Source organism: Stegodyphus dumicola, chromosome X2 (genome assembly GCF_044657685.1).
Source record: "Stegodyphus dumicola isolate Sdum_Otavi_A_Nest chromosome X2, ASM4465768v1".
In the NCBI taxonomy this organism is placed as follows: Eukaryota; Metazoa; Arthropoda; class Arachnida; order Araneae; family Eresidae; genus Stegodyphus; species Stegodyphus dumicola.
Window position 1 is genome coordinate 198,080,508 of NC_140781.1, and position 17,214 is coordinate 198,097,721.

Here is a 17,214-nt window from a genome sequence, read left to right on the forward strand (position 1 = left end):
CTGAACGTATAAGTGAAATATTTGATGGCGGTTTATTTTTTTATTTTTAAGCAAACAATGTTGTATGTCTGTTGTTAAAGTTAAAGGCCACAAAGAAATGTTCAAATTTTACAAAACAAAAGCATGTTAACGGTAGTAGGTACATATTCTATATTTTGAATTTCTTCTTAATCATTTACATTTTGGTTTTTCTCCAAAATATCTGGCATCCCTTCTAAATTTTTGTTACTTCAGTTTCGGTGTAATTGCTTTTTGTCACTTCCGAGTGTACTTCCTGGTTTTCAGAATATTCACCAACTTATTTTTCTATAATATTTGCTTCAAACTCAACCTCCGGCATCAATATTGTCCGTTTTTGTATTAACACCATACTCAAGCAAAGCTGTTTTCTCCGTTTCTTCCTGCATTTCGTTCTTACGCTTTCTTTCATCGGCACCGGAAGCGTGATAATAATCCATTTTATATAAAACATTCATACAATTTATTATATAAAAAGCCTCTGATCTGTTGGTCAATGGCTAGGCATTTAATAATTATTAAAAATCTACTTCAACACATCAACTAACTAATCACTTCCAGAAATTTAATACTTAGAGCCTAAAAATCGTTTCTCAACTCTTACTATGTTTAAGGGGTGTTGGAATCCCAAAATCTTCAAAAAATTGTGATTTAGGATTTTTGCACTTTCAAATTCTCTACACTTTCATCTTTCTAAAAATACCATTCTTTAATCTCTATAAAAATTAGAACTGTAAAAAAATCTAGTTTTAATTTGTCATCTACCGCTTTGATCAATGATGATTTTTACATAAAAACGCGTTTTTCTAGAGGTGATTTTTTTATGCTTGATGTACCTTTTCTCAGGAACTACTGCTCAGAGGTTCCTAAACTTTTTATGGCTTATTTATTAGGTTCTCCAATATTTACTGAAATGAGCTTTTTGTAATAAACTTTTGTAAAAACTGTGTGAGAAGTGGTAATTTTTACTATGCGTAACAAAATATTCTGTAATTTACTGTAAAATTCATAATGCTTCAAAAGCTGATTTCAGCATGATAAGATAGGTATACTTTAATTAGAGAAAAAATTCAAGCTTATATCTACAACAGATTTTGAGAAAAGGTACATCGAAAATGGTCAATTTGACATTGTCGGTATAGGGGTTTCTGATACCCCTTAATGTTTTTACTAGACTTCTGCACAGCATGCAATACGTACACAATATCATCTGTCACGCCCCACCTACAGATCAGCTAGTCAGCAAAATGCTGTTCTTGTACAATGGACCATTTATATCAGTACATTACTTTTATTTCATAAAATAAAGTTGTTAACTTTCATTTTAACATTTTGTTTTTCAAAGTGGACGCTTTGACGGTGCCTTCCAAAAAGTCGGGTCGTAGACATTCGTCTTATTTGTCTATGCTATGGTCATCTGGTGGAGAAAGTTGGTCAGTACTCAATCAAGACTACAACTAGATTAAAAAAACAAACGTTTTAAAAAATCTGAAAGATTAGATTTTGAAATAAACAAAGGGACGTTTCTTTAACGTTTTGCGAGTTACCTTTTATTGAATATGTTCTTTGCACTTAAACCATAAAATTTAGTTCAATAGCAATGCCGCAAAATAATTTTTAAAATGAGCCTATCTTTAAAATTTCGGATACACAGTTCCGCGCGCTGAAGATAAAAAGTGTTTTTTCCCCCCTCCGTAGAGTGTTGTCATTGCTCGTTTTTAAATTGTTGAGTTTGTTACTCGAAAATTCGTTCAAGTTTCACAAAATATGAAATTGACAGCAAAACAAATTTCAAATTTGGTCTTCTACATGCCCATATTCGTAGGAGGATGAAGTCATTCAAAAATTGATGGCTCTATGTACCGTTGTTTTATCACAGTGCGAGAAATATATATACATTTATGCAGATTTTCCACCATTTTCTTCAAATATAATGCAGGACTAACATTTGGTGGCACCAGTGTGAAAAGTGAAACGGATGTTTATAGTGATTCAACGCAAAATCGCAAAACGAAAACAACAGTCCTTCAGGTGCAAAGCCCCTCAGGACTAATAAAGAAAATCTGAAAGCTTTCAGATTTTATATTACACCCAAACGGACTTTTTTTCATTTACAGACACATACAAGTTTTGAGGGCCATTGGGCTAAAAATATTAAAAAACAGCACATCTTTAGAACTTTCGCGAGACTGTCTATTGCCTACAGTACTGCCACTGTTCGCTTTAAAATTGTTGAGCCTTTTTTAATCAACAATTCTCTAAAATTTTACAAGATATGAAATGGTCAATAAAAGAAAGTTTAAATTTCAAATTTGGGTTTCCAAGTGCCCATGTTCGGGTGGAGGACTATTCAAAATTTCATGACTAGGTACCGTTGTTTATTCACAATGCGAGAAACGTACATTAATGTAGATTCTTCATTAGTTTCTTTACATATAATACAGTTGATAATATTTGCAGCTACAATCTGAAAAGTCATACAGCCATTTATAGAGATTCGATGCGAAATGTTTTGAGACTAATAGCCCTTCTGGACTAACGCCCATTTAAGCTAAAAATAGCAAACAATTTTATCTAACTGCAGAAAATTCTGTTTAAACAAATCCTCGTTACTACGCATTGTTACTATTAATTTAGTCACTTCCCTTTTATTATTTCATTCGATGCCGATGGTATAGTTTTAAATTTGTTATCAATTCTCTCACTTTTCATTTGTTTTGCGATTTTACCGCATTTCCTTGCGCTTTAGCGCTACCTTCTGAAAATTAAAAATGTAGTTCTTCAGTGCGTTCCCCACGTGCTCCCCTAAATTTTAAAACGGATTCGTCAGCGTAGCGATTGTTTTCGCTTTAGTAAGAAAGACTAACCCTCGCAAACAAACTCCGACGGTCACGCGGAACCTTTCCCTTCTTACTGTTGAACTTTTTATGCCAGCCTAATAAGAGAACAGACCAGTCACAGCGAAGAAAACACAAACTGACATTCAATCTACAATTTCACCGAGTTAGCTTCACATTCACCCTCTCCAATTCTTTATAAATGACTTGAAGCCAAAAAGTAGCTGAAATAGCATTAAGAAAGTCCGAGATTCAAGCTATAGGAAAGCAGAAATGAAAATCTTATTAAAAGTTATAGCGTTAATATTAACAACATGTCTTCTTATAGAAATATATAGGTTTCTTTTAAAGGCATAATGTGATAGTTACTTGTAGTTTTATCCATGACTACTTGCGATTTTTTATTGGAGCACAATTATGCAAGATAGGGTTCCTCCGTATATTGCACGGTGTGTTACGGAACGTCATTTTAGAGAAGAACGTGTCATCAGCTGGCATTTTCGTAATGTGTACTCCCCCCCATCCCTAAACAAATCAATACGGTTTTAAACTTGTGACATTTGAAACATCTGGCAATTCATTTTGTGCAGGTCATTATACAACTTACTATAAAGAAAAGGACTCAATTGGCTCTCTAAAGTAGAGAAATCTTATTCTCAAATAAACAGACGCTCTTAGTTTATTTTGCAGAGTGCGAACTCTTATACCAATTCGTTTCTTAAACAGAAATGCATCCTTCTCCCCTCAAAGGAGAGAAACTCCAAAAGGCAAAAAGCGGATTACCTTTAAATGTGGTGGTTAACAAATTTTATTCAGCTTGTAAATCAATCTTGCTATGCAATTAAGTCTTCGTATCATTTATTTTTAAATATGTTTCGATATCTTTTAGAAGTTAATACCGTAAAGCCGAAATGAAATGAGAATTTATTTCCATAAGCACAGCTATAGCGATTGTATTCTCTAGCGGTTGTATTCTATAACTAATTCATAGATTCGGCTATGTGCTAGTTGAGCACTTTGGATAATTTACAATCGCATGAAACAGTAATTCGCATAAAGAAATACCTTCCTCAGTACTGCGAGTAAAGCTGTTTTGAGAAAAATCAAGAAAATGTTCTTGCATATTTTATTTGAAAGCAATGTAGGCAAAATGATGAAAATATATGCAACTGGAAGAAAAACACGCCATTATAAAACTTATTAGTGAAAAACCAGTGAGGAGTAATAAGCAGAAATTTTGAATAAAGCTGTCGCTTAGAAGGGCAGTCAAACCCCAAGTTCTTTAGAAACAATAAAACCGCCATACACGTTCAAAGTTACGGCAATCTATAGTTAATTTTTGCTAAACTTTAGAAAGCTGTTGTAATAGTTATCTTAGAAACGGTAAAATTTTCCTAGTGTGTATGCCGATGAAAAACTTAAGTACGCAAGGAAAACTGAAATTCATCTTGGAATAGGTCACTTATCTATTTAAATTAACGAATGAATATTAACTTAAGAATTTAACGTAAAGTGTACACAGCAGTAACGTTGTCTCTTACAGATCATAACTATTTTTAACACACAGCTCATTTTAATGCTGGTTCTTCAAATTAAAAATCTAATTTCAATGCTATGAACTGCATCTTCGCAGTCTACCCAAAGCTTATACGAGTCTGATAGTTCAGACTTCGGGGAATCATTTCTCACCTGCCGGAAGCGGGTTAAGAAATTTAGCTGAACTGGGATATAAAGTTTACTGCAAGTGATTTTGGCAATTGACCATTTTTCGTGAGCTAAAGAGAAATTGCTTAATACCCGCCTTTTCCCCCCGAGCTATTTCAAATTTTATTGTGCTGCGTGTGTCCGAATTTATAAATTAGGACAGTTTCTTCCTGCTTATATGGTGCGATTATTAAAAGAAATTAGCCATAACTCGCAGCAGTACTAACACTTAATTGAAAATGAACATTGCAGCGACATAACATCACAAGAGTTAAGGGCGACTAGAAAAGGGTAATAGCTCCAACAATTAATAACATTCACTCTCAGCAAAAGTTAAGAGATACTTAGGTTAAAACTGCTATTCTGAATAACAAAATTTTCCAGTATTTAAATCTTAAAATTAAGAAACAAGAACATTACAAATCCCTTATCTTTGGATAATAATTGAAGAAAAATTCACGAAGCGTAAATGATTTTATTTTAAAATACCAGATTTAAAATTACCGTGTATAGTAGTATAATAGATATGTAACAAAATAAACGATAAATAACGAAATTGATATGGTCAAATATGATGATTAAAGTTCTCAGTAAATGTTAAAACTACAAATATGAATTGGGTTCGATAAAATATCATCCAGCATCGAAATGCTTGAAATTTGTCAAGTTCATAAACTTATCGATTCTTTCGAAATATTAATTTCTCAGAATAGACCTATATTTTCTAATGAATCATCCTTGTATTTGTCCTTTCGTAATTAACGCTTCAACAAATTTCTACTTTAAGTATTCTGACGAGTTCTTTCGTCACTAACTGCGCTTTTCGAATTTTGTAGACTCGGATGAAGTTTTGTCAGAATGTAAATCCGACGGTAATGGTACCGAATCTCTTGCATCGCTTGAATCCTTTTCTGACGCCGACTGCCCGGAATCTTTTGTTTCAGCTGGATGATTTTCTGACGCCGACTGCCCGGAATCTTTTGCTTCAGCTGTCATAGAAGTTTGTTGGAAATTGCCAACATCTCGTGATAAAGAGCTTTCCGATTTTTGGCTTGGCTCTTCGTCGCTATCAGAAACTTCAAAAGAATCACTCGAGGACACATGGTATGTATTATAAATATTAAATCTGCGTTCCGTAAACTCAGGACTTTCGGAACTCGGACTCAACTGAGTCTCTGGTTTACCTCGTGGTAAAGAGCTTTCCGTTTTTTGGCTTGGCTCTCCGTCGCCATTATAAACTTCAAAAGAACCACTAGGGAACTCGTAACTTTCTACAGCACTTAATTTGCGTTCTGTAAACTCAGGACTTTCGGAACTCGACTGCGTCTCTGGTTTACTCAACATATCCTCCTCTAAATTTTGTTGAGTAGTAGCTTTTTGAAATTTTGTCATTAAAGTTTGTTGGAAATTGCCAACACCTAGTGGTAAAGAGCTTTCCGTTTTTTGGCTTGGCTCTCCGTGAGTATTAGAAACTTCAAAAGAATCATTTTCCTTCATTTCCACATCTACTCTTAAATCACTTAATTTGCGTTCTGTAGACTCAAGACTTTCGGAACTGGCTATAACTAAGGGAGGCCATCCACTTACTTTTATAGGATCCTGTGCATCCTGCTGATCCTGTGAATCCTGTTGAGGATTAGCTGCAGATTGGTCGGGCAAAACATCGGATTCTCCAATGAAGCAGCAGCAATATTCTTTGAAGTAAGCGGACGATAAGAAGCGGCCTTCCAGGAAAGCTGGGCGTTGGCAGATGCTGCAAGAGTGCAACCTAATTTCAGTACAAAGCTCACATTCACACGGTCCATCACGGCATCTGCAGACATTAAAGCAGAAGCAGCTGTGTTCTAGAATCGGAAGAAATATATAAATAATGAGATTTAAAGAGCAGTTTCAATTACAACAATTGAATACTAAAAACACTAGTTCATTTGAAATACAGCAACTTTCAGTATCTAAAATTGAAATATTCTGGTTGATTTTTATCCTTGAATAAAAAACCACTTTGTTTACAAACTTTATTTTCAAATTAAGTAGGTTTAAAACATTAAAAGGTTTGGTTCCTTATTTTCTAATAAGGTACTTAATGAGGATGAGCATATGACCACTTACTGGCACAGCCAATTTGCATTTAAGTTGCCAGCACCATTTTACAAATCGGCTATTTTTCCATCAAGACGCGTGCTCTCCACCATAGAGATAGATGCATCCGGCATCCTTATGAAGTTGCTTAAATCATGAAATTGAATAAAAGTGGTATCTTTATAACAGCCTCGCTATGAAATCATTGATGTGCCGAGCAGAGAGAAGATTGTTAGCTTTTATGCCACGGATAATCACAGCAAGTATTTATGAATTTCTGATGAAGAGGGTGTGCGACGACGAATTTATCTCCCTTTCTTCCCGAGTCTTTAAATCTTTCAATCTATTTTATGCTGCATGAATCCTGCTATTGCGATTCCTGTTTGATACCTTTAAACGATGGATACCAGGCGATGAGACTCCGCGATGGCTACCGATGCCTCGGGAAATTTCGAATTTCCGATAGCTCTATCCTCCAGTCTTTGACCACGAACTTGAGATTGAGACAAAAACAAATTCTTTAAGTTACTTCGAAAAGTGTTAGGCTATATGATTATGGTAAAGCACACGAAGGTGTGTGTGTATGATTATGGCAAATCCTCGAGGGCTATGTGCCTAAGGGGAGGGATGCCTTCGTGGAGGACTTTCTAAGGGAAACTGGCTCGTATATACCTTACACATGGGGAAAACCACGAAAACGCCCATGCAGCCAGCCCGTTCGCGGGATTCGAACCTCGGACCGAACTACCAGTGTTCAGCGACTTTACCGCTCAGCCGCTGGTGGGCAAAACACATGAAGGCTATCTGCCTAAAGTTAGATGCATTCGAGAAGGAAGATCTGAGGGAAACTGCCTCGTATTTATGTTGCACACCCTTCAATCTCGAATCTGAACATAGAGGATTTCGATTCAGGCAATTCAAGAATACCATATTAGTAAAATTGGAGTTAAGTTTAAGATTAAATTTTGCCTGCCGATTAAAAGAAATTTTGGACTAGTGCGTTATAGGACACTACGCGCCAAACAATTTTTTCTAGAAAGAATGTGCATAAACTTGGTACTTCAAAGAAGGAAATATGCTTTCAGTCAGTTCATTTCGAATGGCGTATAATATGGGCATTTCTGAATATCGCTAATAGTTGCCAGGTTAGTTATTTGAATAAACAAGGAACTAAATAGAACTAAATAATACATTTTAAACCTTTTGACACTTAGTTGTAAAATACTGTTAAGGGATCAAAGCAAGACATTGAATTTCACGACGGCCAACAGGAAGTTAACCTTTCTGTAAAAAAATGCTTGGGGCATGTTATTAGTATTGAGAATATCGAAATTCCGTGTTTAATAACGGACATTTATAGGGTTTCATTTTACGCTTAAACAAGAAAAATATTTATCTCCATCCCTTTTCGGTTACTTCATTTCAGTCTACAAGCGAGTTTTTGGTAACACTTCATGTATCAGAAGATACAAATCTCTGCCGAAACCTCTGAAGTACTTCTCAGGTAGAAACAGACCACACTTAACTCTTACAACATAATCTAATCAGAAAGAAAGTCAGTTTCAAAGGAAACCTACATCATTGACACGAGCTTTAATTTGCGCGGTAACAAGGAATTCAGTACTTTGATTATTCGGACATCCGATTTCAATAGTATTGCATTATTTTTGGTATATTTTTTAGTGTGCACGTGATGACAGACACCCCATGCACGCTCTTACAATACAAATGGAATTTGCATTCATTATATTTAACTGTCGTCAAGCTGAACAGTGTCCATTAGCTATAAGAACGTAAATATCGGGACTTACAAGATTTGTTTTCTAATATTTAAAACAGACCTTTTATTAATATTTTATGAATGCCCCTAAAATGTACCCATGAGCCCTAAAAATAAACTAAGAGTTTTTAGTCAAAATCGCCAAATGAACTGAACGTTCAGCAAGTGAGCGAATTATCAAAGTACCGGAAATTCTGAATGCCCTTTAATATTCTCAGTCAAGTAACCTTCGAAATAAATACAAGATTAAAGTATGCCCGAAGTAATTTATTCTCCTTCCATAACATAATGAACGTAGTAATATAAGTAACAAGAGTTTAAACATTGACATCAATGAAACTGCGTAGGTATTTGGTATTCCAAAATGGACGCGTTTACTTATAATGATGTCAGTCTTTTGAGACATTTTGCATTTCACATTACCAGATTTGCTTTTCTTTCTTATAATGAAAGACCACAATAATTGCGAGAACTTTATACTTTGGATTAAGTCATGATGGCAAATAAGAACTAATGAATTTCAAAGGAAAATCGACCTGAAATTGCCATTTTCCAAAGTCGGGAAACACGAAACCCGAATGCAGTAGCCCTTTCTAACGTCCTGAATGAAATTATCGACGAGCTACCGTTGCTTTCGAAGTTTTACTTAATTACTGATGAAAGTGATAGCATTTTCTTCCGACAGCAATTGCTATTATTTTAGCCTTCGATGCGGCTGATGTTTGAAAAACCTATCCACATTAAACATTTACATTAAGTATTTTACAAAAGTACATTAAGTACTATTCATACCTCAGTTTATTTAAAAAGTTTAATAATGTAGAGTATCTGAACACGTTAAGAGAAATTTTTAAGATTCAAATTTTATTTACAGCTCTATTAGTCATGAACACTGAAGACGGACAATCAATACGTGAAATAAATCATTGCTTTGCAGAAATATTAAGTATAGAGAACAGATTTCTCAAACTCAAAACACAGAAATATAGGAATAAAATTTTAACTAATCCGAGAATCGATAGCTTTGAAGCAAACTACATGCTTCCTTCTAGTGCTTGTACCATTATTTAAAAGATATCGTGTCTTAAGTTTCAGAAATAGCTGAGGAATAAACACAAGACTTTCGGGTATATTTACCATGTTTTAACTCAAGAGGCCATATAGTGTAATAACGCAAGAAACGAGAAAGTAAGCACACAATGTAATTTTTTTTAGCACATCGAAGGCAAGGCATGCAGTTTTATGTAATAATGGATAATATTTCCAGATATTTTTAAGTGAGGAAATAATGTATAAAAATTTAGTTTAGAGAACTTTAAAATTTTGCATTCATTCCAAGAAAAATTGACAAACTTATCTAAAACTTGCCATGTTTGAATGTTATACAGTGCTCATAACCGCATTTAACGATTTTTCTTTTAGCCATCTTTTTCCCGTTTTAAACTGCAGTATATTCATATTCGATTCCAACCATTTTCTAAATTATCTTGAAGTCTTTTTCTGCAATTACTTAAATGGAAAGCTCCCACGAAATCTCCGGTGAAGTATACGCACACTAATTTACACAAGAAGCGGCTCAAAATATCAGTGTCACGACCCTAGAAAAATTCAATCCGGCCAAGATCGTACCTTGCCAAGAATATTAATGAAATCGAATGCTGCAGAGTATTTTACTCTTCAGTATACCTTTCAAAGAGCTGGTGGCTTCGACAACATCTACCTGGCGTAAAAATTTTGAAAACTCATTTGATTTGAAACACTTGCATTCTGAAGTTTTAAATTAATGTTGGGTATGAATTCAGAGACCGTTAAAAACATAACTTTTTTTTTTTATCCTACAGGAGCTTGTACCAGTAAACCTTGGTGAAAACATTTGAGCTCATTTTTTAAATTGTGAGGATTCACCCAAGAATTCCCTATCTAATGTAAGGATGCCTTCTCAAAGGAGTTAAAGAAATAGGCTCGTATGCCCGTTGCACACGAGAAAAGCAATGTAAAACCAAAGCAGCCAGACGATTAGCATTCTTGTCGCTTGTTCGTTAAAGGACAGAAGCCGTAGGAAGATACTAGAGTGTGATGAATACGAAGAACTTAATTCTTCAACTAGAAACATCAAAGGACTAATTAAAGCTAGTTATTCAATCTTCATTTTTATAGGATGAGATTCCAAATTTTGCACAAAAACGAAAACGCTTACCGTGTGTTACCTATTATGAATCGCTTATTTGAGAGATTTTCTTTTCCGCCGATAATGGGGCAGCCATCTGTTGGGTTTAGTCAGGTTTCGGCGGCCAGTTAATGGGCAAGATGTCTTATTAAAATGAAAATTAAAGAAGCAGGGAAGGAGAACGTGCAATATGTTCAGACAACTCAATTCTATTTATTACATTAATTTAATGCACGGAAAGAGAAAAAGAGTTCAGAATAATGCATCTTAGTATATGTATTATGATATACAAACTATTATGACAAAATGTAGCAGGATCCACAGTGATAAAATATGGACATAATATTTACATATAAATACATTTAAAAACAACGCATAAAATAACCTATGTATTAGTGCGACAAAAATTAACATGTGAAGTAACCTTAGGGAGGCAAACCATAGAGTAAAGTTACTCATTATTTTCAAACAGCAGTCTTAAAATTACTTACACCAAGGTGGTTTAAGTTCATTTGATTATGACCATGCACTCCAGAGCTATCTCGCCTAAAGGGGAAGGATGTCTTCGTGGAACCTACTTAACTACTGTTGAAACTAATCAATGCGTACTACTGGTTTTTGAAAACAACTTTCTAGGAAGAATTCTGCATCATTCCCTCGGTCTCCCTTCTTGCCTTTTTAAATAAGGTTCGGAAGAACCCGAAATTTTATCAAACAGAAAATTTTGTTACTAATTCAAAGTCTGAAAAAGGAGCAAAAAGCTTTGAAATATCGTTCTTTTACTCCTCGAATCAATCATTCTAGAATTCCAGCTGACAATTGCTACTTTTTATTTTACTTCTCTAGATGGGTGATTCTATACATTTTAATATGAAAATTTTCATCTCTTCACATTACGCTTCGTAATAAAATACTTCAATGAAAAATACATCAACATTTCACTAAATGCGTCAATTATGCACCAACCTTACACGTTAACGGAAAATTCCAATCGGATTTCATGAAAGTTATTTAAATACGTTAGTTTGTTTCCGATATAAATTTACAAAGTCTTCGGAAGAAACTATTCTAATTCTGCATGGAAATAACCAAATCGTAATATGAATTTTCATATTTCAATAAAAAATTTAGAAATTTTAAATACCAAAAATTCAATACAACAGCTTCTTTCTACTTTTACCACTTAACATTACAGTAAAAAATTTCATATTTTGAAATATTAGGATATGCGATAAAAATATTGCTAAATGCTAGGAACGAAAAATTACATTTAATTTATAATACTAAATTTACAAGGACTCCGCAAAATGTTTCTTTTATTGCCTTTCAAGTATTATTGCAGTATTTAAAATTTCTTTCCAGTATAATACGATTACTTTAAAATGAATGCGTTTAAAATAACAAACTACAAAAAATTTCTGAACAGTTAAATGTTATTAAAAGTTCAAAAGGTAAATTTGCTAAATAATAAATTTATATCTTCGTGAATGTTTGGTAATGATTTTAATTTTACTAAGCAATTTAAGTAGCAGGTTCATTTTGCGCTCAAAGTAAACTTATTGAAATGCTGCTCAATAAAATTAACCAAAATTTTCTCATAAGAAAAGGGAAAAAGAATTATTTCTTAATGCTGCTTATTTACTTAACACCGCTTTTTTTCTTTAATAACAGTTAACTTTTCATTTTTCTACTTTCTATATTTCGCTAAATTAATCACAATTATAACGCACTCAGATTGATTCGTCCAAACACATAACACGAAAAACAAAAAAGCGAAAAAATAACGTGAAACAATAAATGTGTTAACTTACCTCCACACTCACACGGCATAGTTTGCGGTATACCTAATACTTCAAAAGGAAATAACAAAATTTAGATCGTGTATAACGCGGTGAATTAAAGTCAACCAGCTAATGCTACAAGCTTATATAGAACTTTATTCCCTACAAAATGAAGCTCAGACGCCGTATTTGGGACTACTTAGCATTGCGAAAAGTCATTTTCGAAAGTGAAGTATGCAAAATCGCAATTCAAATCATTATTAACACGTGACCATTTGCAAACAACATTAGAAGTAGGAAATACTAATTTGATGAAATATCTCAGAACGAAAAATAATTACATACTTCAAATTAGATACCGAATTTTAACGAAAGTTTCCCGCCCCGCAAATATCGTTTGTGCAAACAGTTAGTTCGCTTTGGCATGTTTAATCACATTTTGTCAAACGATTTTTGGCATTTGAAAAACAAGGACTTGTTTTAGAACACCGTTGTGAAATTTGTAAAAAGATATCGTTATTATTAAGTACAAGGTGTTTGAAATGGAACTATCTCGCTACCAGGTTAGAACCAATACTTCCAGTTCTGTAGCAAAAAGTAAGCTACAGAATCTCACCAAATCATGTATATAACTTTAGATACTAATGTTGTATCATATGACACTGTGAAAAATCGGTACTGAAAGTTCAAAAACAAGGACTATGACATCCAAGAAGCAGAGCGCTCTGGCCGGCATACTGATGTTGATGAGTCCCGCTTGCGAGAATTTGTGGAAGAAGGTCAGTATGCAACCAATGGAGAGCTTGCTAAAGAGTTAGAAGTTAGTGCCATGTTCATTAATCGCATTGTGCATTGCATAAACATGACATACAAGTTCAATCGCTGGGTGCCGCATGAAACTGACTCAAGCAAATAAGGACAGAGCTATTCCGGACTACACTAATCTGCTCTAATACTAACGCAAGAACAAAATTCTGGACTGGATTGTCACCTGTGTTGAAAAGTGGATTTACTTCAACAACGCAAAGGGTTTGCTCTGAGCCCGGTCAGCTCGTCGGCAGAGCCGCAAACCGCAATTTGACTAACAAAAATATCATGCTTTCTATCTGGTGGGATTGCCGTGGTATTACCTATAAAGGGTATCTGAAAAGAAGTAAAACCCTCGACAGTAAGATGTAGAACGAGATGCTAGTTCGTGTTGACGCTGCTTTTAAGGAAAAACGTCGGAATGAGTTCCAGAGCAAAATAATGTTCCATCAAGATAATGCAAGATCACCTGTGTCTTCATTCACCGGCTGGACTTTGTACGGATGCGAATGGGATCTTTTGCCACACCCACTATATAGTCCCAACATCAGTCCTTCGGACTTCGACATTTTTTCACGCCTGCAGCTACATGTTGCTGGTGCTGTCTTCCATTCTCCACAGGACGTCCGAAATGAGGTTGATCTGTCTTTAGACTAGCGGCTACTAAGTTTCTGAGCCGAAGGCTTTGAAAAACTATCAAAACATTGGCAGAAAATCATACATTTGGTTGGTGATTACTACCCACTTTAAAGGTACTACTTTCATGTTTTGTTTTTCTAACTTTATTAAAAACGTTTTTGGCATAAAACTTTCGCACAACTAGATATTTTAATCTATTAATAATGGCGTTTTTTACTATTCAAATCTTTTATTCTTTTCGTTTTGGCGGCGAGGGGGGTAAGTTCTAATAAAATGTGCATAAATAGTATGTAAAAGTATCACTTCATAACAAAAAAAAAAAAAAAAAAAAAATGAACGCATATGAACGAATATGAAGAGAAAACTTACCCATTCGTATCTTCATGTTTGCTACTTGGTCTGCCGAGCCTAAAACTTTTACAGTCTGGCCCTAGTTTGCCGATCTCTGCTGTAGATGATCGAAAGTCAATCATTTCTCCCTTTATTCTTGAGAGTTCGGAAGATGAGAAAGTTCAGCTATTTGGGACGAGATTGAAAAGTATTAGTTGGTTTGGTTTAATTTATTTGATTACGGCAAAGCCTACCAGGGCTGTGTAAGGGAATGGATGCCTTTGCGGAGAACATTCTATGGGAAATTGCCAGAGGGATGCCTTTGTAGATGACTTACTAATTCAAACTAGCTTTTATTGACGTTACACAGGAAAAAATTCACTAAAACCAACCTTGTAACCAGTCCGTTTTCCTGGGATCGAATTCGGGTCGAACTCCCAGTATTCAGCAATCTTTGCCACTGGTGAGGCTTTTTCTCGTGAGACGAAAAATAGTCTTAATCTTGCTGGAAATATCTTGAATGTGAACTGTATTCTATTTGCTGTAAACATTCTGCTAAACGTTGCGCTTTCTCTAAAGGTTTCAATAGGAGTCTTTCACGTAGAAAATTTAGCAGTTTTTAATATCTTACTAATATTAACCCAATAATGGAGTTTCTGCCAACTTTTCTTTTTCTCTGTATTGAAACTGATGAGTGTAATATCATTTTCCCCAAAAGACTTTTTGTTTTGTTGTATCCAGATATGCCCGGCTCCAGCATCTTCGGCCAACAGGCTATCAGTACAGTTATCAACATGCGTAGGCTAAATAATAAAAAATCATGTTTGATATACATTAACTTGCAAATTAAACTACATTGATTATTATTATTGTTACCTTTGTTGCTTAATTCCACTAAACATACCCTCTACATTAGAAAAGCAGATTTAAAATACTCATGAAACGTTCTTAAATGATTTTCATTTAATTTTTTTTTTTTTTTTTTTAAATTCTCATGTGAAAAATCTGTAAACTAGCAGATTTCTTGTTTAATGTTATAACATTACTTAACAGAATTCTAATGATTTATTACCGTTTGTCTTGACAACAATCTTTAAACAGTACAACTAAATCAGAGCTTTTATTTCATACTGATTTCCTATTCTACAAACATACCTAGCTTTGAGAATCAAGCTGCCCAGTATTTAAACTCATAACAGAAATTGCTTTCTCATAATAAAATTGAAATTATACATTGTGTCTAACGTGTAATTAGCAGATATTCTACTGATTACTATTATAGTATATAAAGAAAAATTATTCCATGCATAATTCTTCTTTTCATTCACATTCCATGGCACTTATCTTTAAAATTTGGTGACTGTGTAGGAGTGTTTGCCAGGATCTGTAAAGTTTCCCTTGTACACTTTACCCACAAAAAACAAGTTTTACTTTAATTTTTTTCATCACAAGCATCTAAACCATAAAGATTTTTTAAATTTCCATTTATGGTAATTTTTTATTTACAGTATGTTAAAATGTATTGTAGAAACATTAGGAATTTTTGGAGGCAAGAGAGATTGAAAACTGAGCAACGCCTTCGCCTGGAATCGAACCACAGATCTCTGGAATACGCGCCCAGCGTGCAGACCACCACACTACGAAGGCATGCTAGGAATGAGGGAGAAATACCTTATACTACTATGAAGCATGATAAATTATAATATTTGCGTACCTATACAACAAAAAATTTTTTCCAAAGCTATTCAAATTGTTCAATAAATTCAAAAGCAAATTCCATTTTTCTGCAGATTAAACATAGCTCTTGGTAGCATGTTATGTAGAAACATATACATTTTATATAAAATAAGTTAAAGAAAAAACATGAGCTTAAAATTAAGATTGCAAAGCCTTAATGAAGAACATATTTAAATCAACTTAGACAAATTTTGTGCAACTGCTACATAAGAAAATTAATTTCTTAAAAAATATTTTATGCTGAATGTTGCACAGACATACATGTAAGCATACTAAATTACATCACTTATATTCTGTTTGAGAAATTTAATTTAACATGAAACTACTCATATAACCTGTCAAATGATTATTTGTATTTTTTATGCATATTTTAATCATGATTTTTCAGAATTTAATAAAAAATACTTCTGAATAATTAAGATACAATAACACGCCTAACAAGTATTGATTTAGAAGCCAAACAACAGAAATCAGCGTTATATTTTCAAATTTTCACAGGACTAGTTTCGATTGTTTTACCAAACCATCATCCTCAGCTGCAAAAGCGTAAATGCATTGCATTTACGCTTTTGCAGCTGAGGATGATGGTTTGGTAAAACAATCGAAACTAGTCCTGTGAAAATTTGAAAATATAACGCCAATTTTTGTTGTTTGATTTCTAAATCAATACTTCTGAATAATTAGCATATATTATTATGCTTATATAGAAACAGGATAAACATCAATAACATTTTTCTAACTTGAAAACTTGAATTGTATGAAATAAATAAGATAAATTTGTTCTTTAGAATGTCATTCAAGATGGCGAAGCCTCTAAGCTTTAAAAGTTTTAAATACTGGCTGAAAAGTTCCAGGAAAAAGGAAAAAGCGGTTAAAAAAGTCGAAATTCTTCACGCAATTGAACTTTAATGCATCTTACAGATATTGAAATTGACTCCTTTTTTTAGTATAACAGGAAAGATAGAATTTTCCAGTAATTCCTTAGAGTACATAATTAATAGTACTTTAAAAAATTCTAGCTAGAAAACCAAGAGACAAGAGAACCATAATTACATATTCACATTAGATTTCTTGCCTTAGTCATCCATAAAATTCTTCTTTTCAGGTTTGGGTGAAATATATCATATCATTGTATACAAGCTACCTAAAAGATAAAGTTAATGCCAACTTTCTTTAAAATATTTGAAATTGTGAGTTTTGGAATTTGATTTTCTAAGAGAATTATTAATAGGTATTTTATTTCTTCTATCAGATAAACTGTATTGTTGAAAACCTTTTTTAATCCTTTGAATTTGGGTGTTAATTTTATTCAAGATGACTTTCTTGGATATGTTG

General features: G+C 33.8%; 1 protein-coding gene across 1 annotated transcript; it reads right to left on the bottom strand.

Annotated features, from left to right (window-relative positions):
* Nucleotides 1-874: 874 nt before the first annotated feature.
* On the bottom strand, nucleotides 875-12,539 carry LOC118189446 (uncharacterized). Its single transcript, XM_035360048.2, has 2 exons — nucleotides 12,397-12,539; nucleotides 875-6,403 (listed from the first exon to the last, which is right to left on the bottom strand). The coding sequence occupies exons 1-2, from the start codon at nucleotides 12,413-12,415 to the stop codon at nucleotides 5,370-5,372; spliced, it is 1,053 nt and encodes a 350-aa protein (XP_035215939.1). The 5' UTR covers nucleotides 12,416-12,539; the 3' UTR covers nucleotides 875-5,369.
* Between the last annotated feature and the right edge of the window lie 4,675 nt (nucleotides 12,540-17,214).